The following is a 22,265-nucleotide window of genomic DNA, read 5'->3' on the forward strand; positions in this document are numbered from 1 at the left end:
AGTACAAACCTGGAGTCAGGAAGACCTGGTTCACATGTGATCAAAACACTTATTGTGGCCCTGGGTAAATCACTTCGCTCTTGTTAGCCTCAGTTTCCTCATCTGTAATAATAATAATAATAATAATAGTATCTACTTCACAGGGTTGTGAGGATGAAATGTGATTTGTCTAGAATGTGTCTTGGACCTTAGAAACTTGTATTTGAAGGAATTAATAGTTGTTGAATCTACTCATTGAAGAAATGCCCTTTTTTGCTTTGGTTTTTTTTTTTTTTTAGGTTTTTGCAGGGCAAATGAGGTGAAGTGGCTTGCCCAAGGCCACACAGCTAGGTAATTATTAAGTGTCTGAGACCGGACTTGAACCCAGGTACTCCTGACTCCAGGGCCGGTGCTTTTTCCACTGCGCCACCTAGCCACCCCAAGAAATGCCCTTTTTAAAAATCCATTTCAGGCTCTTTCAAAGCAATTCCATCTGTATGCTATAAAGAATTCTTTGAATATGAGAACCATCCACAGAGAGTCTTAACAGCCTGCTCTTTGCCTGTGATCAACTCTAACCAGCAGGAATGCTTAATTGTTAATGAAGAAAAGTATAGGTCAGGGAAGGGAGTCAGTATGGTGACCTTCTCAGTCAATGAGCCATGACAGTGAGTTTGATTTGTGCTGCCAAAAAAGTAGTTAGGACTAACGTTAGAAAGAAATTGTCATTTTTTTGGTGGGGGAACACTAGGGGATAAGGGTTCATTTCTAGCCTTTTAAAAAAGTTACATAAGGTTGCAAATTTTAAAAACTGTTAACAAAGTAACAGTGGTGATTTTTGTTACTAAAGAATCTCGACTCCATGTTTATAGGAGACCTCTATAGTACATGTAAATAATTCCATTTTTAAAGGCAGGGTATATTAGATGTTTGGGAGAACAATTTTGACTGGATATTGGAAAGAACAATTTGACTAAAAATTGAAACTTTATAAAGTGGTAAATTTTCTTTTGTAAAATGGTCAAACTTTTTGGTTACCTGGCAGGGATGTTAAAAAGGAGGGGAGAGAGGTGGACCTAAATAGCATGAGTTTTTTCCAACCTTAAAAGATATATGTAACTTCAAATCTTTTCTTGACCAAATCTATACAAGGAGAGGTTTATCCACATAACCAGCATTTGTCTTTAATTTCCCTGTAATTTGGGCACTGTAATTGCTTAATCCAGTTAATATTATAACCCAGAAAGGCTCTGCCAAGCATTATTAACCCTGCATTTGTTAGGCTATAGGATCTTATATCTGGGTTCTTACTTTCAGTTCTGCTTTTTTTAAGATCCGGCAAAATGGATTTGGGGAAAACAACCAGTGAATTAGGAGTCACAACTCTTCAAAACCAGCAGCTGTATGCTGCCATGGCTGACACCTTTCTGGAACATATGTGTCGTTTGGACATCGATTCAGAACCCATCGTTGCCCGAAACACTGGTATCATCTGCACCATTGGTGAGTGGATGTAATTCACTTTTAGTTACCATGGCAACATTAAAGCTACTGTAGGCTCTCAGAGCCTATCTTCCTTTGTCACAAAAAAGACTTTGTAGAACAGAACATATACTTTTGTTTTTTTGAGTATTTTTTTGTTTTGTTTTGTTTTTTAGTTTTTGCAGGGCAATGTGATTAAGTGACTTGCCCAAGATCACACAGCTAAGTAATTAACTGTCTGAGGCTGAATTTGTACTCAGGTCCTCCTGGCTCTAGGGCCAGTGCTCTATCTACTGTGACATATACTGTTAAAGGGAGACAATTTTTCCTTAACTCTGAATAGGGCAAACCTGGGTAATAAAGGAGTTTGTTTATAGGTACCTGGTAAAAATAAAAGGGGTTTTGAATAGTATGCTTTGCTCTGCATTCAGACTCTGAATGTGGATGACCTTTATCCATAGCAGGTCTTTCTGGAGTGGTCCTTGATCTCTGAACTGCTGAGAAGGAGCTGTGAATAATGTTCTGTTGGTTCTGCTCTCTTCACTCAGTATCAGTTCATGCAAGTCTTTTCATGCTTCTCTAAAGTCGACCATTTGAGATTTCTTATAGAACACTAGTACCTCAATTGATGGGTATCCTCTCAATTTCCAATTCTTTGCCACTACAAAAAATGAGCTGCAAAGTTCCATATTGCTCTTCAGAATGTCTAGATCAGTTTATATTTCCATCAGTGCATTTATGTCCCAATTTTCCCACATTCTCTCCAACATTAATTGTTTCCCTTTTTGTCACCTAAGCCAGCCAGGATGATGGGTGTGAGGTGGAGTCATAATTGTTTTAATTTGCATTCTCTAGTCAATGATGATTTGGAACATTTTTTCATATGACTATAAATAAGTAATTCTGAAAACTGCTTGTTCATTTCCTTTGCCCTGTCACTTTTTTGGCAAGGCAGTGGGGTTAAGTGACTTGCCCAAGGTCACGCAGCTAGGTAATTATTAAGTGTCTGGATCTGAACTTAGGTCCTCCTGACTCCAGGGCCAGTGTTCTATCTACCCTAGCTGCCCCCCCTAAAATTTCTCCTTGATCGAGACATTCAAGCTGTGCTACCATGAGAACAAGCATGGCACAGAATATCACAGAACACTGGATTTTGAGCCAGTGGAGTGATAGTGAATCATCACTCTCCCACTTTCTAGATTGTGTGACCTTGTACAATCACTTCATCTCTCTGGGCAGCAAGTTTTCCTTATCAGTAAAACTGAAGAAGTTGAACTAGATGATGTCTAAGATTCCTTCTCTAGATTCTGTCCCCAAGAATTACCTAGTGCTTTTGATTCTGAATAAATGGGGAGGATACAAATGGGGGAGGGGAAGAAGAGGGTACCAGGAAATCAAAAATAGTGTCCTGATGTTGGCAGGTAATAGAAGTAGAGAGTTTAGAAATGTAAAGAAAGCTTAAGGCAGGGGCAGCTAGGTGGAGAAATAGAGTACTGGCCCTGGAATCAGGAGGACCTGACTGAGCTCAAATACAGCCTCAGACATTTCATAATTACCTAGCTGTGTGACCTTGGGGAAGTCAATTAACCCTATTGCCTTGCAAAAAACAAAAAAATTAAAAGAAAGCTTAAGGCATTAGATTTAAATCATTGTTACTATTCATGGTTTTATTTTTTAAAAATTTCATCACTTAGGCCCAGCCTCTAGGTCTGTGGAGAAATTAAAAGAGATGATTGAAGCTGGAATGAATGTGGCTCGTCTGAACTTCTCCCATGGAACTCATGAAGTAAGGATTCTAGTGGTGACTTGGGGGGTGGAGTGGGAGTGGTCCCTTTCTGAAAATTATACTGCTCAGTTCATCCAAAGATCTTTTTTAAAAAGAAATGTAATGATTAATATAGAAGTATGAGACATTTCTGAATAGCCCCCTCCTTGCCTTTCCATTAAACCTTCCCATTTAACAAATAAAAATTATTTAAAATTACTACAATTACTTAACTCTTAACAATTATATACAGTATTCTGTCACCATATGTCTTCTCACCTTTCTGCTGAAAGGCATGGGACATGGCACATCTCTTCTGGGACCAAAATTTGTCTTAACAATTGAGAGTTCAGAGTTTGGGCTTTTATCAGTTCAGCATTCTTTTAGTGTCCCTGAATATATTGTTATTAGTCTATAAACTTAGTCTACTAGTGATTACTATATGCTAGACTCTCTGCTAAGGGCAGAATAAATACAGACAAAAATGTAGCTTCTATTCTCAGGGACTTCATACTATAATGAGATAATATGCAAATAAATATGAACAAAGAAGCAAAGGGAAGGTCATCTCAGTGAAGAAATAAACACTACTAACCTGAGTAATGGGAGTGGGAGGTAGAGTTTACTCACTAAATGGCAGTGTCAGGGCTTGCCCCAGGTCCTCTGGTTTCAGAATCACTATATTATGAGTTCATTCTGCAGCAGTTCATAGGACTTCCCATTTTTCTCTGAATTCCAAATTAGTCCTCACTTCTTAGTAAATGGCAATATTCCAGTGCCTTAGACTACAGTTTTGTTAAACTATTAGTTCCTCCATTTTTTATTTACACAAAGAGGGCTGCTATGAATATTTTGTTGTTGAGGTCCTTTCTAATGAAATGCATTTTGGGAGCAGCTGTTCATGGAACACCCAGAACCCACGTTCTGGGGTTCAGAGAGTTTAAAAGCAAGCTCATTTGCCCTTTCTCATCTCTACTTTCTTGGGTTTCTTGATCAGCAAATTCAGTGCTGACTTATGAGTTGTATATAGCCACCCTCTGGCATTAAGAAGCTGACATTAACTTTAAGCTAAGAATAAGATCACAAGAAATAAAACTGGGAAAGAGCACTCCTCCTATCTAGAAATAGGAGACTTTTTCATTGTGGGATTATTCTATAAAAAGCAAATGTCTAGCCAGCAATCTGGCCTTGTAAAGGTCATGAGCTATGAGTGAGCCATGAGTAGTAGCTTCAAGTGATGGAGAATTAAGTTGTGTGTGTGTGTTGCAGGAAGACTTTCAAAGGAATAGATTTTATTGCTTATAGAAGTTACTTTAACATTTAAGGGAAAACTGTAAAGGCTTTACTTTTAGATCCCTGCTCCAAGAGGTTTTGACTTTAGTCTCAGCATATTCTACATGTAAGGTGTAGGAGCCAAAATAGACCTGAGATGTCCAACACTTCTATATCTCTGATATTTTTTTCAGTAAGGTTTAACCCTTTTCCCTTTATAGGATTTACCTTTCTCCTAAATACAAGAAATGTTAGGAGACGCAAAATTTAAATAAAAAAGAAGCCTGTGGAGTAGGTTAGAGTTTATGATTGAAAGTAAAATTTGGGCTGCACCTGTTATCTCTAAATTCCTTTTACAGTTTATCTGACTCTGCTAAAGGTCTGACCATTTGGCAATATAGAATAAAGGCCAAGAAACAACTTGAGCTGTGCCGATTTTAAATCTTCTTCTGAGCAGAAGTTACCCCCTCCCCTTTTAAATTAAGGAGTAACAGGTGCTCTAATCACATATAGTAGCATATTGCCCCTGCTTCATAAGGCCTGTAGTTCATGCAAGCAGTTTCAGTGCTGAATTTGTTTGTCTAAGAAGTGTGTGCCTTTATACAGTTAAATGCAGAACCCTGAGGAATATATAGTCCTTGATGAAATTCTTCTTTCTTTACAAAGCAAATCAGCAATTTATCTAACAGCTGATCAAACAGAAGGAAATCTGAGTCCATTTTTATACTAATTTGGGGATCAGAGCCTGAACCCTGAGGTCACTCCTTTCATAAAATTTTATTAGGATTTATGCTTATTGCATGTGATATTTTCAAGGATGTATAACAGTAAAAGAACAGGTAGGAAACCACTGAATTAAAGTTTTCTTGTTAAGTTTCCTTTTGACTCTATTCTCTAGAAATTTTTAGCCTTTTTATCTAGCCTCTTGAGTCCCTCTGAGTAAGTTCAAATGAAGGGTAAAGAGGATCTGAAAAGGTAAAAGGTTACTAAGAGGTTATTGAGTAGAAAATAACACTTAAACATGGGAATGAATGGGATGTAATTTACCTTTCTTTCACTCTGAAACCCAGGTTTATTTAACTTTGATTAGCTGGGGACCTTGTTAAAACATGTAAAATCAACATTATATCTTCATTTTGATCAAAAGTGAAAAGTGAGAAAAGAATGTGAGAAGAATCACTACTCAAGAACTTTAATACCCAATTTGTGACACCTATCTTAGGATACAAATTTTTCTTTTTAATTTTGTCTATATTATGAACATATATAACTTTCTGGGGAAGGAGAAGACAAATAATTAAACTCAAATAATTATAAATAAAAATAGCTTATTTTATTTGGGTGGAACAAGACTTCTTAAATTATACAGTAATCTTATTTCCATTTTCATTTTAGGTAGTGTTTTGTGTAAAACAGGGATATATAAGAACAAGGTTTTGTAATTCAGAGTTTAGCTTTTATAGAGCTCTTTATTTTCATTTAAAAAGACTTCCTGAAGTTCCATTGGATTTACTAATTCCTGAATATAGAGCATAACAGCAGTTTTATTTTCTGTCTGGTTTCCTTCTACCTCCTTGAAAGGACTATTGCTGATATAGGAGACATTTGAGAGACATAAAATTGATTCTAGGTCCCTGGTTCAATTTAGATAAAATCCCCATTTATTTAATCAAAAGCATGATATGACCATTTTGTGTCTTTTAGAAGTTGCCAATCTTTATTATAACCTGAAATGGTAATATTCCCCTAGAGATTTCCATAAAAAGAGTGGGCATTGGTCATCTTTTTCCCTTCTATAAATTCTAAATGTAATCTAGTTCTCTGAGCTGCTCTCCCCCTTTCCTATCCCTCTCCTTTTCTCTTCAGCTTTTTCAGTTTAAAAAAAAATTTCCTTATATCAAAATCAAGCCTGAGGATGGATTGTTTTGAAGATAATGACAAAAATATTTTTTAAATATTATGCTCCATTTCCTGAGTGGTACACACTAAAATAACTATAACTTTGACAATCTTTAGATCAAATAAAGTTAATGGGGGTAGTAGATCATGAAAGCTAGGTAACAAAATATATTTAGGCTTTTGTTTGAATTTCTTTCCTAGTATCATGCAGAAACTATCAAAAATGTGCGAGCAGCTACAGAAAGCTATGCTTCTGATCCTGTCCACTACCGGCCTATTGCTATAGCTTTGGATACTAAAGGACCAGAAATCCGGACTGGACTCATCAAGGGTGTGAGTATACAGAGATGTAGAGGCAGGGTGAAATGAGCATTCAGCCTGGTTAATATTTCTGTCCTTAGTAACCTCTCCCATACAGAGAGAGCACATGAGCACTAATCTAGGGGTTCATAACCCAGGGTTGTGAACTTGTTTTTTAATATTGTGATAACTTCATTTCAGTTTAGTTTCCTTTGTTATTTATACATTTTCATCAAAATTCCAAGAATCCTTGGAATTTCACTCTTAAGGATCTGCTGTCCTGATTTACTGGCTTTTTATTCTTTGTGACAACTCTTCATTCATTCATTCATCCATCCATCCTTGGTCTTTGTTCAAACTCTACAGTTCTTTCTTTGGATACAGATGGTATTCTCCATCACAGATACCCCAGATTGTCCCTGACTCTTGCACTGTTGGAACGAGCAAGTCCATCAAGGTTGAACATCACTCCCATGTTGCTGTTAGGGTGTACAGTGTTTTTCTGGTTCTGCTCATGTAACTCAGCATCAGTTCATGCAAATCCCTCCAGGCTTCTCTGAATTCCCATCCCTCCTGGTTTCTAATAGAACAATAGTGTTCCATGACATACATATACCATAGTTTGATAAGCCATTCCCCAAATGGACATTTACTGATTTCCAATTCTTTGCCACCACAAACAGGGCTGCTATGAATATTTTTGTACAAGTGATGTTTTTAACCCTTTTTCATCATCGCTTCAGGTTACAGACCCAGTAGTGGTATTGCTGGATCAGAGGGTATGCACATTTTTGTTGCCCTTTGGGCATTGTTCCAAATTGCTCTCCAGAAAGGTTGTATGAGTTCACCACTCCACCAACAATGTATTTGTGTCCCAGATTTCCTACAATCCTTCCAACAATGATCATTGTCCTTTCTGTTCATATTGGCTAGTCTAGGAGATGTGAGGTGGTACTTTAGAGATGCTTTATTTTGCATTTCTCTAATAAGTAATAATTTAGAGCAATTTTTATATGACTCTGGATCGCTTTGATCTCCTCATCTGCATATCCTTTGACCATTTGTCTCTGTGACAATTCTTGAAACATTTGGAAAGCTGGGTGATATTTGTGACCTGTAATTTAAAAGTACATTCTATCTCTTTTTTTTTTTTTCAAAGCAGTGGGGTTAAGTGGCTTGCCCAAGGCCACACAGCTAGGTAATTATTAAGTATCTGAGGTTGGATTTGAACCCCAGGTACTCCTGACTTCAAGGCCGGTGCTCTATCCACTGTGCCACCTAGCTGCCCCTGTCTCTAGCTTTTGAGCATTGCACTTTGTTGGGGGGAAAAAAACTTGACTTTTTTGTTTTTAAGGCCTAACTACCATGAACTCATCAATGAGCAGACTAATGAGTTAGTTTCTCCTCCATACTAGAGTGGCACAGCTGAAGTGGAGCTAAAGAAGGGCCACACTCTCAAAATCACCTTGGATAATGCCTATATGGAGAAATGTGATGAAAATATCTTGTGGCTAGACTACAAAAACATTTGCAAGGTGGTTGACGTTGGCAGCAAAGTCTTTGTGGATGATGGGCTCATTTCTCTTCTTGTGAAAGAGAAAGGTATGCTTTGGTGGGACCTAGGTCTGGTAGGATACTGTTCCCCTAAGTTCTAACACACTACCTCCAAAAAGCCTAGATTCAAGTGTATGTGAAACCCTTGGGAGGTATAAAATTATTAACATAGAGAGAACCTGAGGGGAAGGGATGACAGCTCTGAGGGGGAGGCTTTGTGTGAAATTATTGTATAAATGATATGTTTTCATAATTGGGAAGAATAACAAAATTTAAAGAGTGGTGATTCTGTTACTAAATTCAAGGAAGGACAAAAGTAAGCAGACTAGACTTGGGGTGGATTGGGGGGGGTCAGAACTACCTCTTCTGTATACCTTCTCAATATATTACATTGTATTTATATGTATCTATTTACACACATGTGAATATATGCATGCATGTATGTTGCCTCTCCTGATAGTATCTAGCATCTTGAGAAGTGTTTCCTATTGGTTCTCCAGCACCTAGCTCATAGTCGATATTTAATGAATGTTTATTGACTGACTGATAGGTAAAGATTATCTCATCACTGAGGTGGAAAATGGTGGCATGCTGGGCAGCAAGAAGGGTGTGAATCTTCCTGGGGCAGCTGTAGATTTGCCTGCTGTGTCTGAGAAGGATATCCAAGATCTAAAATTTGGACTGGAGCAAGATGTGGATATAGTATTTGCATCTTTCATCCGAAAGGCAGAGGATGTTCATGCAGTCCGAAAGGTCCTGGGAGAAAAAGGAAAACATATCAAGATCATCAGCAAGATTGAAAACCATGAAGGAGTCCGAAGGTGAGCGGAAGGAAACAGTACTTAATATCTTTTCCATCCCACAATGGCATCCCAGGGATGATTAATCCTATCAGAGGAAGTTGAAACTATCACTTTTCTGGTTTACTTTGAATAGACTGATAGTTGAAGGACTTTGATTGCTTAAGGAAAATATATAAATAGCACTTAGGATCTCATTACACTGATTTTTATTTTCCTAATAATTTGAAGTTGCTGATTTACTGTAGTATTTCCCTTCTATTGATGTTTATATGGGAAGACTCTTGGATTTAATAACCCACCACCCCCATTTCCCTAGGAGCAGACAGCCTCTTAGAAAGATTCTTATGATAGCCCTAGCTTCAATTTATTCACCTTAGTTCCAGAAACTCAAGCCTAGGGTCTTCTAATCCATTCTTACAATAGACCAGTTAATTTAGGTATAATAAGAGTCTAGAATTTAAAGCTTAAAGGGAAAGGGATCTTAAAAATGATCTGATCTAGCACAGTCATACAGATGAGGAAGCAAAGGCCTAGGGAAATTGTGATTTGCACAAAATCACATAGGTAGTAAGCTCCAGAGCTAAAGTAAGCCCTGGTCTTCTGACTCCCAAGTGCATTGTTCTTTGTACAACATCATGTGTGGTCTTCAGTCCAAGCTTCAAACTTAGCCAGCCATAAGACAAATGCTTGCCTTTTATCACAAGTGAACCTAAGTAGTAAGAAGACTTGATGTACAAATCAGATCCATTGCTAAAAGGAAACACAAATCCAGGGTAATACCAACATGATAAGGGCAAAAAAAAAAAAGCTTAGACCCCATCTTAGAGGATAAAAGCTCATGGTTATATTTTAAACCTGATTTTGGTCAGTTAACTTCTTACCAAGGAACAGTTATGTAAAAATAGCATCTTTTCAGCCATTTTGATAAGTTGCAGTACTAATGACTTGGCTTGGTATGGGGTGAAGTCATAGTTTACTATCTCACCAGTTTGATATTCCAAAAAGAACCTTTCTGAAAGGGCAGTAGATAGATAGAATGATGATGAGACCAGTATAGGGCCTACCTTCAGATTAGAAACTGGAAGTGATGATAGGAAGAATGGAGAACATTAAGTAACCTTTAGAATCAGCAAAGGAAAAAGAATGAAATCGGTAATAGAAAAAAATTGTAGAGGTAACTACCATATTAGTATGAAATCAAACTTTTTTTCCAGTCATAGGAGATGTGGAGAAAATTATCTGTGATTAGATACTGAGATAATAAAAGGAATGATTTATTGACTAGTTTTCACTTTCTAGAAGAATTTCAGATCTAAACATTATTTTTTCTCCCAACCCTTCAGTTAAGGAAGAAATCTTGTAACCTTTAGAGACTTTCCTACCAGATAGCAAGCCACCTTAGAATGTAATTTCGTTCAGGGGCACGTAGTCAGAAAAAAGTATAGTCAGAGACTGTCCATCTGGCCCTCCTAATAAACAATCTTTGTTGCCTTACCTAATTAGTAGAAATCCACAGAACTTCTTTAACATTCCCTGTGCCTGTTTTAGCATGGTCTATTATCCTTTACCACTGTGCTTTCACATGTTCCCTATAGCTGGGAAAAAAAAAACTACCCCCCCTTTTTCTTTTACTAGATTTGATGAAATCCTGGAAGCCAGTGATGGCATCATGGTTGCTCGAGGGGACCTAGGTATTGAGATCCCTGCAGAAAAAGTCTTTGTTGCTCAGAAGATGATGATTGGAAGGTGTAATCGAGTTGGCAAACCTGTTATTTGTGCCACTCAGGTATTCCCATTTCCAGTTTCATTTTTACCCTCCCACCCTCACCCTTTAGTGACAGTCACCATGTACATACTTTGAGTACTGGATTGGTTTTATTTGGATCAATCCATCCACTTGACATTTAGGATGCCTGTCAATATGGGTTTAACTCTGGTATCTATGTATTCTAGACATTAGAATTCAGATGAAATAATTTAAGTTTAGCATGTTTTATTGGAGAAGCAGCATGTAATACCATATTGAAATCCAGCCTTCATCTCAGTACAATCTGATTTCAAATCCTGTTTCCCATATAAGCTGGATAGTCTCTGTGCTACAGGAAAATCTATGAGATCTATATATGTTGCAAACTAGGTACCAGTCCATATTGTTTAGAGAACGTGTCCTTACCAAAGAAATCTCAGGTGTAGTTCTTTTTTTTTTTGCTTTTCTCATCTCATCTCATTTTCTCATCTTACCTCATTGAGGGTAGGCTGACCAGGGACAGGTTTCAGCTGTTTTGGTATCTCCTTAGATGCTTGAGAGCATGATTAAGAAGCCACGCCCCACACGAGCTGAAGGCAGTGATGTAGCCAATGCTGTCTTAGATGGAGCTGATTGTATCATGCTGTCTGGAGAGACTGCCAAAGGAGACTATCCAGTAGAAGCTGTGAGGATGCAACACATGGTAAGTGACTGCTGTCCTGATCAGAGCAAATGAAGGTGGTTTGAGTGGCCTCACTTAGCTATTACCCTGGACTTGTAAAGATGGTAAATCTTTTTTTTTTGGAAGATGGTCAATCTAACAAGAGGGACACTCCCTTAAGAGAGAGGTTCATATGGATTCCTGGCTCAATCTCAATCCAACAACCACCATGCTCCCTTTAAATATTTAAGTGATGCCTTCCTTCTCCATTGCCCTGTTCTCATTCCTAAATCCTGCCCCCCCCTTCATTTCGAGATGGTCATAGTGTTCCTTTACTGCTAATTTCCTGTGTCTTTGGGACACCTGTCAATTTGGTTTCCCTAGGAGGCTTAGACCTCTGATCTCCCTGTATTGGGCTCTCTTACTTTAGCCTATTCTTGGAAAGGCTAGCTCCCTAGAGTTAACTACCTGCTTCCTTCTGAGAAGTAATCTGGGGCAGCTGTGTGACCTTGGGTAAGTCACTCTTAAACCCATTGCCTTGAAATAAAATATATTTGTATATAGCTAAATAGATGTCTTTTTTAAAAAAATTATCTGCAGGGCAGTAAAGTCAGCTCAAAGATTGTTCCTCTGACCTTTTCCTTTCCCTACCTTGCCCCAGACTTACTCATTTCTTAACATCCCACTGTCCTTCTAGGTATTCCTTTCTACAGCAGATTTCACCTTGTACCTCAGGGTTTGGGACTGAATAACTGCTCTTAATAATGATGAGTGGTTTCATGTGAAGGTTGTCAGGAACTGCTTTTCTCCTTGGCATCATATTTTTCCAACTTGGTGGGGGGTGGTAAGTGATTTCCCCATAGGGCTGGTGTTGGTAGAAGATTTCAATGACAATGGAGTAGCAGAGAATACTTTTGACAGAGGACCTGGGGTGAATGGCAAAGGTTTGTCACTTTCCCACCAACAAAGGCTTTTTGTCTGTTGGTGGGACTTGCTCATGATCTTAGGACAATCACTGTCTAGGTTTTCAACCTAGACCATGTACCTACCATATGCCTGTTTTTCAAAGATTTCCCTTGGTTGAGAACAAGCTAAATTTTCAACTGCAGCATATAAATGCTGCTTTTCCTAATGTTACTACTACCCTAGGCATAATCAAATTCTCTGGGTTTTGAGAATTATTTAATTTCTTGGTCTAATCTTAAATTCCATGCAACAAGGAGGCAGGCTAGGCAACACCTATGTACTTGTATGTTAAAATCTCCATTTCTAGGTTTAGGCAAAGAGAGGATAGGACTTGTTTGTAGTGTTTGCTTCCCTGCCTCTTTACAAGCAAAATTGTATGTAGGTATAGTCTTCAAAAAGTATAGAGGTATAGATTTATTGTTGCCCTGAAGTCTTATTATTTGAACTGTCCTTCCCATGTGAGAGCTGAGGACTCAACTTGATTTTACTTTTAACTTTTCTGATCTTTCTGTGTAGCACAAAATTACAAGAAACAAATAGTACATATCCAATGACAGAAATTAAGGGTGTCTGTAAACTGTCAGATGCTTTTTGAGGACAACTACAAGGTGGCATGGTCTATATATCAAATTGTTTATCACCACTTTATTAAAAATATTAGTTATTTAAGTGAAAAGCCATAAAAAGTTTATAGGAAATAGCCAGTTGAATGGCAGTTAACTTGCTTAAGTCTGAGTTTTCATTTAAATTTAGCAAGCATTTATCTGGTTTGTATTCTAATGGTCCCATACTGTCCATAGCTCACTAGCTTTGCTTTTCAAAATGCCATCTTATGGGACTGCAATCTGGTATGCACTACTATTGTCCCAGGTGTGCCTACTTTCAGATTCCCCCTTTATCTCCGGAGAGGCAATATTTTTTGTGATTTTTATTTTTCCTGCTGTTCAGATCCCAAATTTGTAATTAACTTTAGATGCCAGCAAGATATACTTTCCTAAGTATAAAGAATTTTTGTTAGAAATTCTTTACTTCCTTGATTAAAAAAAAGATGAAGAGAATTGAAAAACCAAATAATTTAACAGCATTATTTGGGCTTCTTTTATAGGAGTGAGGTACACTAGTATCTGTTCTCACTATAAAAATTTACTCGCCTGTAAATGAGCTGCTAATGTCAATGAAAACATTGAACTTTCTTGTAAAAGATAGGCATTGAGGGACAGCTAGGTAGTACAGTGGATAGAATACCAGCTCTGGAGTCAGGAGGCCCATTGGCAAGTCACTTCCCATTACCTTGCAAAACAAAAAAAAAAGGTTGAGTTGAAAATTCAAGAGTAAATCTTTTTTTTTAATTACACATTCATTTTTGTAAAATTTTTCTCTTTCCTCTCTCCTCTTCCTCCCCAAATAAGCACACAATCTGATATAGGTTATACATGCACAATTATGTTAAATGCATATCCATATTAGTCACATTGTGAAAGTAAAATCAGAACAAAGGGGAGGGAACCACAAGAAAAAAAAATAAGAAAGTGAAAACAGTATACTTGTAAATGTTTATTTTCACTCAATATTAAATTCTATTTTTTCTCCTCCTAGTTATTCAGAGTTTATCACACATGAGTAAGGACTCAGGGAGTGGCAGGTGTAGTGATGGTCATGGAATTATCTTCCATGTTTTGGGGTGTAATGCTTCATTCTTGGTGCCAAATGAAGCCCATCAATTTAATAACTCCTACTTCTGCTTGCAATGACCAATTAAATTGGTATAACTCTTTCTTCTTGCTCTTCATTCCTTAAAGTCTTTCTAATTATTAGCATTATAATGATCTACAACTGAAAATTACTATGTAATTCTTAATCTAGCCAATGATTTAAACTGGAACTTCTCTTTCATTCAATGCTTCAGACTTGTTAATCATTAGTTAAAAATTTAAATATAAATGGAATATTAAGCTTCTGCATGCTTTTCTATCATAATGGCTAAATAGGTGTCTCTTTGTATGGTTGCTCATGGGTTTACTTTCTAAAAAACATGAAAAATTCTGAATTACATCTATGAGTCTCTCCTTATAATTTATGGCTAAAACAAGCAGACTCATCAAAGTTCCCTTATTGCTTTTTTGAGAGTTGACTCTCCTTATTTAACCTTAGATTTTTCAAATCTTATGGAACCATAAGAAATCATTTAATCAGTTTACTAGGTTGACTTTCTAGACGTTCTAAGAAATAGCTTGCTGGCCAGAACTGTATAAATGTACGTGCCTACAAAAGAAACTCAACAGGGAACAGCCATATAAAGAGACCCCACCCTGTTTCTGTTAACTATGCTCTGTCTTGAAGGCACTGTGACAAAACCTTTGGAGAAAAGAAACACCTAGCTAAGCTTTGGAACTCAATGTATCTCTTAACAAAATATATATCATTTTGCACCAGCAAGAAATCAATTTATGTTGCTGGATGAGTCTCAAAGCAGCATCTTGGATTTGGGAGAAATAAACCAAATCCCTGCCCTAGTATCCATTCTCTTGTCCAATCCAAAAATTAAACAGAATTTGTCAAGGGCTAAGTCACTGAAATGTAAAGCATGTGACTGGGACTCAGGTTTCCCTTTTACAAAGGATCCTTTGGGGAAAAAACTGTTTTTGTAAGAGATAACTTAAAATAAGAATGTCACCACCTTTATGCTTGCCCAGTGAATTATTGGGACTATTTTATCACACTGCCTTTTATAATTTTGAAAATCAAATTAGCCAATTAACTTAGACATGCATTATGTTCCTTTCTAATTCATTCTATCTTTCCTTCTGTGGTCTCTTGTTTGTTTTTTCCTTGTCTTCCTTCTCTCTTCCAAAATCCCCTTTGGCTTACAGATAGCTCGGGAGGCTGAGGCAGCAACATACCACCGCCACCTTTTTGATGGACTTCTTCGATGTTCAAAATGTGCAGATACTGCAGAAGCCATGGCAGTGGGTGCCGTTGAGGCCTCTTATAAGTCTTTATCAGGAGCTCTGATAGTTCTGACAGAGAGTGGCAGGTAGGGCCCTATGGGCAAGGTAGTAGCTATATAGATAATAAGATTTTTCTTCATCTTCACAAATGATGGCAGTAGCTGCCGGGTCAGAGTGATTGTCTTGGTGCTCCCTGCCCAGAATCTATGGGTTCAGCTCAGAAATGCCAAGAGAACATCCAGGGAGTTTTGCAGTGGGGCAAGAGTCCCTTGACATAAATCCAAAGGAAAATTCATTTATCTGCTAGAGGAATCAACACACAAACACAAACATATGTAAACTTGTTCTGATGGTCTTTGATCTGGGTCCAGAATAATCCCCTCTCTGGACTCAGCTATAGGTGTGCCTATATCACCATACTTCCCCTCTTCTGCGACTGAAGATCTGACAAAGATGTGGTCTGTGTCCCTTCCTTCTTCTGTCCCCTTGGGACGGGATGGGTATTGCTCTTATAGATTGCCCGAGAGGCAGAGGCCGCCATCTTTCACTCGCAGTTGTTTGAGGAGCTTCGCCGCCTGACCCCTTTAACCAAGGATCCCACTGAAGCTGCTGCCGTGGGTGCCGTAGAGGCTTCCTTCAAGTGTTGCAGTGGGGCCATTATCCTTCTCACCAAATCTGGAAGGTAGGAGGTGGCAGTTCACTTGGGGAAGGTCAAGATGAAAAGAAACAAACTTGTGATGGAGGCCAAAGTCCTCAAGGAATTTCAGAAGGGTAGTAACCAACTTATTAAAGATAATTCAAGCTCAAACATTGGAAGGTAAGATAGCATTTGGGCTACTTCATCTTCAACTCACAGGTTTGAAAAGCTGAAACTTGATAATGTGAATGACTCTGACAGTATTTAGAGCAATATGAGAAGCTGCCAGTGCTGAACAATTGTGACAAACCAATGGATGGAAATACAGTATGGTAAAGTGAAAAGAACACTAGATTTGTTCAAAACCTATCTCTGATGCATCTAAAATAGTCCATTATCGGGCATTCTTAAGTCAAACTATAGTAAGTACTTAGGTAAGCCTATTGTCAAATATTGTTGTATACTTAAAGTCAGTTTCTTGGTGAGGTGGATAGAGAGGGCTTGGTATCTGGAGGACCTCAGTTCAAGTCTAGCTTCAGTCACATACTAGCTGCATGACTTTGGACATAGTTTATAAAATGAGCTGAAGAAGGAAATGGCAAACCACTCCAATATCTTTGACAAGAAAACCCCAAATGGGGGTCCCTTAGAGTCAGACCCAACTGGAAGGACAAGGTAAACATACACACACACATGTATATGTGTATACTTAAAACTTAACTGTACTTTAAAAAATACATTCACTTTAGATTAGTCTTTTTTTCTTGTACCTTGTACCTCCAATTAATCTGAAATATGAAATATTGTGATAGATTAATATCCTGCCCTGTGAATTCCTTAGTCATAAGCAATGTTAAACTTCAATCAAAGCAAGATGACTTCTGGCCCCCCTGATAGGAGACAGACAAAATAGGTCAGAGAGTCTGTTCAGAGTCAGCTCCTATCTCAGGGAGCCATTTAGGGAATAAGGGCTGGGGAGAGAGTTTTATTGTGTCACTGAGGGAAAGACATGCTTGTTTTCCCTTTCAAACTTCTGCCTGGTGCCTTCCTTTTTTAACTGAGATTCCAGTCATGGTTAAGTTAGATTTGACCTTTTTTGAAGAGACCTGAACTTTGCTATCTGACTATTTTTAGCTCTTAAATCTGAGACTTCAACTTCAGCCACTCCTGGGGTTCCTTACAGATGCTCTTTATTGGCTATATTTAGCCCAATCCTGCTGAGGCAGCGTTGGAGCAGTGATGGAATCACTTTGCTGTGTTGACAATCCTTGCTTATCCTATATTCCTAGGAGAAAACCTACCATGTATGGCTTCCCATCGGGCTAGTTAGATAGATGTCAGGAGATATCCTAGAAAGATACTAGAATTGCTTCTGTACATTGCTTGGTAAGGTCACTTTAAAAAAAATTTTTTTTTAGCTTTTATTTTCCTTTTTAATTTAAAAAAAGTTGTTTTCATAGATTTTCCCCTTGCATAAAAAAACAGTGCCCAAAACGATGACAGGAGGACTCACAAAGACTCATTGTAATTCACTGACACTAGGGTTCCTAATCCATACCATGCAAGGTCTCATCTAACCCAGAAGTGAACTGTCAGCCTGAAAAACAGCTTTTCTGTTCCTTAATTTTAGTGTTTGATACAAAAAAAATTAAAAGAAATGAAATCATCTAGGCTGTGGGGTGCTTTACTCAAGCCCTTTTCCTGCTTTATAAATATAGAGAAGGGAAGGAGCTCTGTTTTCAAGTAAAATCACTGATATGCCTTCCACCACCCCCCACCCCACCCCACCCCCGCCTCCACTTCCAGGAGTCCCCCTGCCCCAATGACTCTAGAAAGTGCAGCTAGCCCCAGGGCAGATCCAGGGGGTGCTCATCACCAAAGTTCTCCAGGCTGCTCCAGAAGGATTGGGGGGAGCCTGAGGGTGGTGGGGCTGGAGGGGACCCCCACCTGGGCAGGAGCTGGGTGCTCAGGCACAAAGAGCCCTGGGAGCAACCATCTGTGGCCATCTTCTGGCATCCAACCCTGCCCCTCTGCCACTGATATTAAATCCTGTTTATTTGATATACTTTTCCCACCCTTAAGGCCACTTTAAAAAAAAAGTCACCATAATCCAGCTTATGGTACCTAGATTGTTGGTCATATTTCCATAAAGTTATGTTTCTTGACAAGATCTATTACAAAAGATAGAATACTGAATATCCTATTGACCAACATAGCCTTACCTAATTTCTCTAGGTGCCTCCTTCACCTTGAGAGTTGAAATATTTATTGTTACATTTAGCAAATATTGGCGTAGGGACTCTTGAGTAAACAGCAGCTGGTCAATTAGACAAGATATACTCATCAGGGAGCAACTTAGAGGAATATACTATGGACAGATCCATGCAGGTTGATGGAAAAATGAGGCACTAGAGTTCAGGTAAACCTGCAAATGAGCTGTGTCAGAACAATGACTTCAAGCTTTTTTACCTTAAGAAACTGATAGATCTGGTGATATATTAAACTGAGTGTAGGAGTTTGGTTCTGTTCACATGTTTCCCTGCAAGTGAAGGCCATTAATTAGTTCTGCCTGGCAGCTATAGGAGTTAAAGGGCATGGTAAATTTGGTCCCTTGTGAAAATGTTTTTCCAGGCTGAGGCAAACCAAGATGACTTCCAAGCATTTCTCCTTCTGACTAATTCATTGGTTTGGCGTTAGGGAAAGTTTTAGCGAGAGCTCAAGGAGAAAAGTAGAAGAACTAAAGATGGGAGGGAGTAGTTAGTCTGAACTCAGACAGTAGCTTGCAACATCTCAGGGTCTGCCTGTTAACCTTTATATTCCTTATATGTATTGAAAAAGAATAAATTCATTACCTGGGCTTCATTCTGACCTCCTTCATACACTTTTGAACTCTAATAAGATCTTGGGATAGCCATATAAAATGGACCAATTCACAGAAGATTTGATGACTTTTCAACTTGAGGTCAAAGACTTAAAAATAAGATTAAATACAGTAAATAAGATAACCTAGAAAGCAATTAAGGAAAATTCATTCCCAAAACAAGTGGGGTTTTGAGTTTTTTGAGACTTGGATCTCCCTATCTTATCTAGACTTGAAGTAGACCTGAGGCCTGAAGCAACATATAGGCCCAAACCCATTGCTGATAACATGGGTATTTTGATCTCCCCATGTCTCACCTGGTCCTGTTTAATATCCCCCTCACTCTGACTGAGGATAAGGGGTCTCACCATTTTGGAGCCAGACTTAGTGCAAACACTCAATTGTTTTAACACACAGAACTTTAGCTCATAGCTCCGAGTTAAAACAGTCTTCAACTATTACTACATATTTCCTGTCCATAATTAGGTGTTGTATTGTCAGGGAAGACAAGAAAAGGAAATATTCCTGCCTTCAAGAAACCTGTTTAGGAGTTGATAATAGCTAAATTAAATGTTGGAATGACAAGTTCCCTTTGAGGTAGTTTGTTTTCTAAGACACTAATTAACTTTTTCTTCTCCCAGGTCTGCTTTTCAGGTAGCCAGGTACCGTCCTCGAGCTCCCATCATTGCTGTTACTCGCAGTTTTCGGGCTGCACGCCAGTGTCACCTGTACCGTGGCGTCTTTCCTGTGGTGTGCAGGGATCCTGTTCAAGAGGCATGGGCTGAAGATGTGGACCTCAGAGTTAATTTTGCCATGAAAGTCGGTATGTAAAAGGATTAGATTTTTTTTATGTTATCAGGAGAATTAATGTGGATGCTGTAAACATTTAAAATGAAAATAAGATGTCATTTTGATTCTAAAGGGATTCTCTTGTTGTCTAAAGACAACTCTCAGTAAGTGAAAGCTTCTAGAGTGAGACCCGGAGGAGGTTCCCAAATCCCATAGCTGCAGGATAACTTGGGTTTAGCAATGGAACTGAGCAGGAACAGTCCAGAATCCACTGTGTTCATTCTGGCCATCCCCCAACTGGATTTACTCATTAAAGCAATGTTTCATTGGACATTTGATAAAGGGGAATATTGATTAGAAATTAGAAATGACAGTAAGATGATCCAACAGTACTGGAAGATAAAGGGATTGGGTCAGATAATGGTCCCTTAGACTATGAATAGTCTAAAGAGGAAATAAGAATATTCAGGGATGTAGAATGATTGCACATGTATAAACATATTATGAGATTGTTTGCTAGAGAGGGGAAAAAATTTGAAAATCAAAATCTTAAAGTATTGTTAAACTATCTTTACACGTAAATGAAGTAAGTATGAAATTAAATAAACACATGGGAAAATGTTACCTGTATGCTCTGGTTTTGCTTGAGCCTCAGGCCTGATGGCACTTTGCAACCAAAAAATTTTGATGGGGAAGGAAACTTGAATAACAATTAAAGTACTTCTTCAGCAATTACTGGGCATTTGTGGGATGCCAGTTTTACAGCGGATCTGGGTTAGCTCCTAGAGTAGAATGATTAAGCTTTCTCAGTTTTTAGAGTTCACTTATGATACTTTTCTCTCTGATTCTTAGGCAAAGCCCGTGGCTTTTTCAAGAAAGATGATGTGGTCATCGTACTGAACGGTTGGCGTCCAGGTCCAGGTTTCACCAACACTATGCGTGTGCTGCCAGTTCCATGAAAAAGTTTGAGCATCTTGTGTGGGTGACTTCAGCAGCCTCACTCCTTGTCCCTGCCTGCATCCATTAGATCTGCAGCTTTTAATGTTGTCAATTTCTAGTTATTAGAGGCTTTAGACTACACTCTCGAAACAAAAATTAAAGCCTCTTAAAGAAACTTATATTAGACCTATCTTCCTCCTTCCCCACCTAGAAACATGCGAATCAGTTTTAGCACACCCCTGGTGGTGTGTAAAGGTAGAGCAACTGTGGCTTAGCTTGGGATAATCATCTTTGACATAGGGAATTAAAGTAAAATGTATCAGTGTTTTAAATTAATCTAGACATCCTTTATGCACACACTTAGGCACTAGCCACAGTCCCTCTAAATGCAAGTCCTCAGTGTGTATGGTCCAGTACATCTTTCCTGACCAGAGGAACCACCCTCCCTTTCTCCCCCTCCATCATGTAAATGAAAGTGTTGTTTCACACACTTAAAGTTAAAAGTCACATTAAAATAGAAGCTGAACCAGCTGCTAAAAATCAATATATTTTAGAGAATAATGTGATATTTAGTAATGGTGTTTTCTGATAAGGCACTCCTACCTTGGGGGGGAGGAAGAAGCTTCCAGTCATAAGCCACTTTTTTTCCTTCAGTTGGAGGAGGGAGCCTAGGATGGAAAGGAAATTCTTCCTGGAATAGTTCCTGATGGCTTAGACAGCAGGCCTTGCTACACTCCTTGCCCACTTCCCAATCCCCAGCCTCTCACATTGTGAGTGTTCCTGTTCACCCAATATCTCTCTTCTTTTTTCAATCTGGAACAAACTACACTCCTATTGTGCTGTATTTGGCTGTAGAATCCATTATTGTCAATAAACACAAGCTGAAGCACTGGTGGACCTCTTTTGCGTCTGATTCCAACTTCTCTGGGATGGGGGGAGTGGGGGGATGGGGTAGGGAAGAGAATAGAATGGACCCTGGACTCATCATTACAGCAACTTGCCACACACTGATAATAGGATCTGACCAAGTCACACACACAGACCCAGTCTCTTCTCATGCTCCCTTTTACATACCACTTCCATTCTTAATGACTTTCTCTTATAGAAAGTCACTGTCATAAATGTATCACACACCTTGTGTGCTTATGCATTAATAACTTATTAGCAAAGCAGAAATTGAATCTGAAGGAAAAACTTTTTAAATTTTAGTTTTGAATATCCACTGTTTGCCACTGGCTACTTCTTCCCTCTCAAGATCTGTACCTACCTCCCCCGCTCTGCTCTTTGCTATACTTCCTAAAAAAGATCTGGAGTTAGGAAGGGGGATCTGTATCCAGGACCACTCATTTCTGCTTGAGACTTGATGTTTTTCTAAAGAGAAGTTGGCAGTTCCTGCTTACTGTTGCCACCAGTGCTTTTCTAGATGGCAACAAACTTCCCTTTATCATCTGAGTGATGGTTTTGGTTTTTAAGGATTACTAGCATTTAGGGGTAAAAGGTAACCTATGGATATGCAAATACAAAAAGTATTCTGAGGTAAGGCAGCCAACTTAAAACCTCACCCAAATTTTTCTTTCAAAGGTTGACACATAAGTTTTGGCTTCAGTTGAATTTCCTATGGTCAGATTGATAAGCCTTTCTGCTAAGTTAGGAAAACATGCTGG

The 22,265-nt window shown here is 38.5% G+C and overlaps 1 protein-coding gene across 3 annotated transcripts in view; it reads left to right on the top strand.

Moving 5' to 3' along the window:
- The window catches only part of PKM (pyruvate kinase M1/2), a 34,296-nt gene extending 12,806 nt beyond the window's left edge, over positions 1-21,490 (top strand). For 2 of the 3 annotated variants that reach the window (XM_074233044.1, XM_074233042.1), the window contains exons 3-12: positions 1,313-1,482; positions 3,156-3,247; positions 6,599-6,730; positions 8,113-8,299; positions 8,802-9,072; positions 10,690-10,840; positions 11,352-11,504; positions 15,892-16,058; positions 19,515-19,696; positions 20,515-21,490. In XM_074233044.1, coding sequence (XP_074089145.1) covers positions 1,323-1,482; positions 3,156-3,247; positions 6,599-6,730; positions 8,113-8,299; positions 8,802-9,072; positions 10,690-10,840; positions 11,352-11,504; positions 15,892-16,058; positions 19,515-19,696; positions 20,515-20,621 — 1,602 coding nt within the window. In that variant the 5' untranslated portion in view covers positions 1,313-1,322 and the 3' untranslated portion in view covers positions 20,622-21,490. Of the gene's footprint in view, positions 1-1,312; positions 1,483-3,155; positions 3,248-6,598; positions 6,731-8,112; positions 8,300-8,801; positions 9,073-10,689; positions 10,841-11,351; positions 11,505-15,298; positions 15,463-15,891; positions 16,059-19,514; positions 19,697-20,514 lie in introns of all 3 variants that reach the window. The other variant, XM_074233043.1, reaches the window with a different exon arrangement.
- The last annotated feature ends 775 nt before the right edge of the window (positions 21,491-22,265 follow it).

Source organism: Macrotis lagotis, chromosome 4 (genome assembly GCF_037893015.1).
Source record: "Macrotis lagotis isolate mMagLag1 chromosome 4, bilby.v1.9.chrom.fasta, whole genome shotgun sequence".
NCBI lineage: Eukaryota > Metazoa > Chordata > Mammalia > Peramelemorphia > Peramelidae > Macrotis > Macrotis lagotis.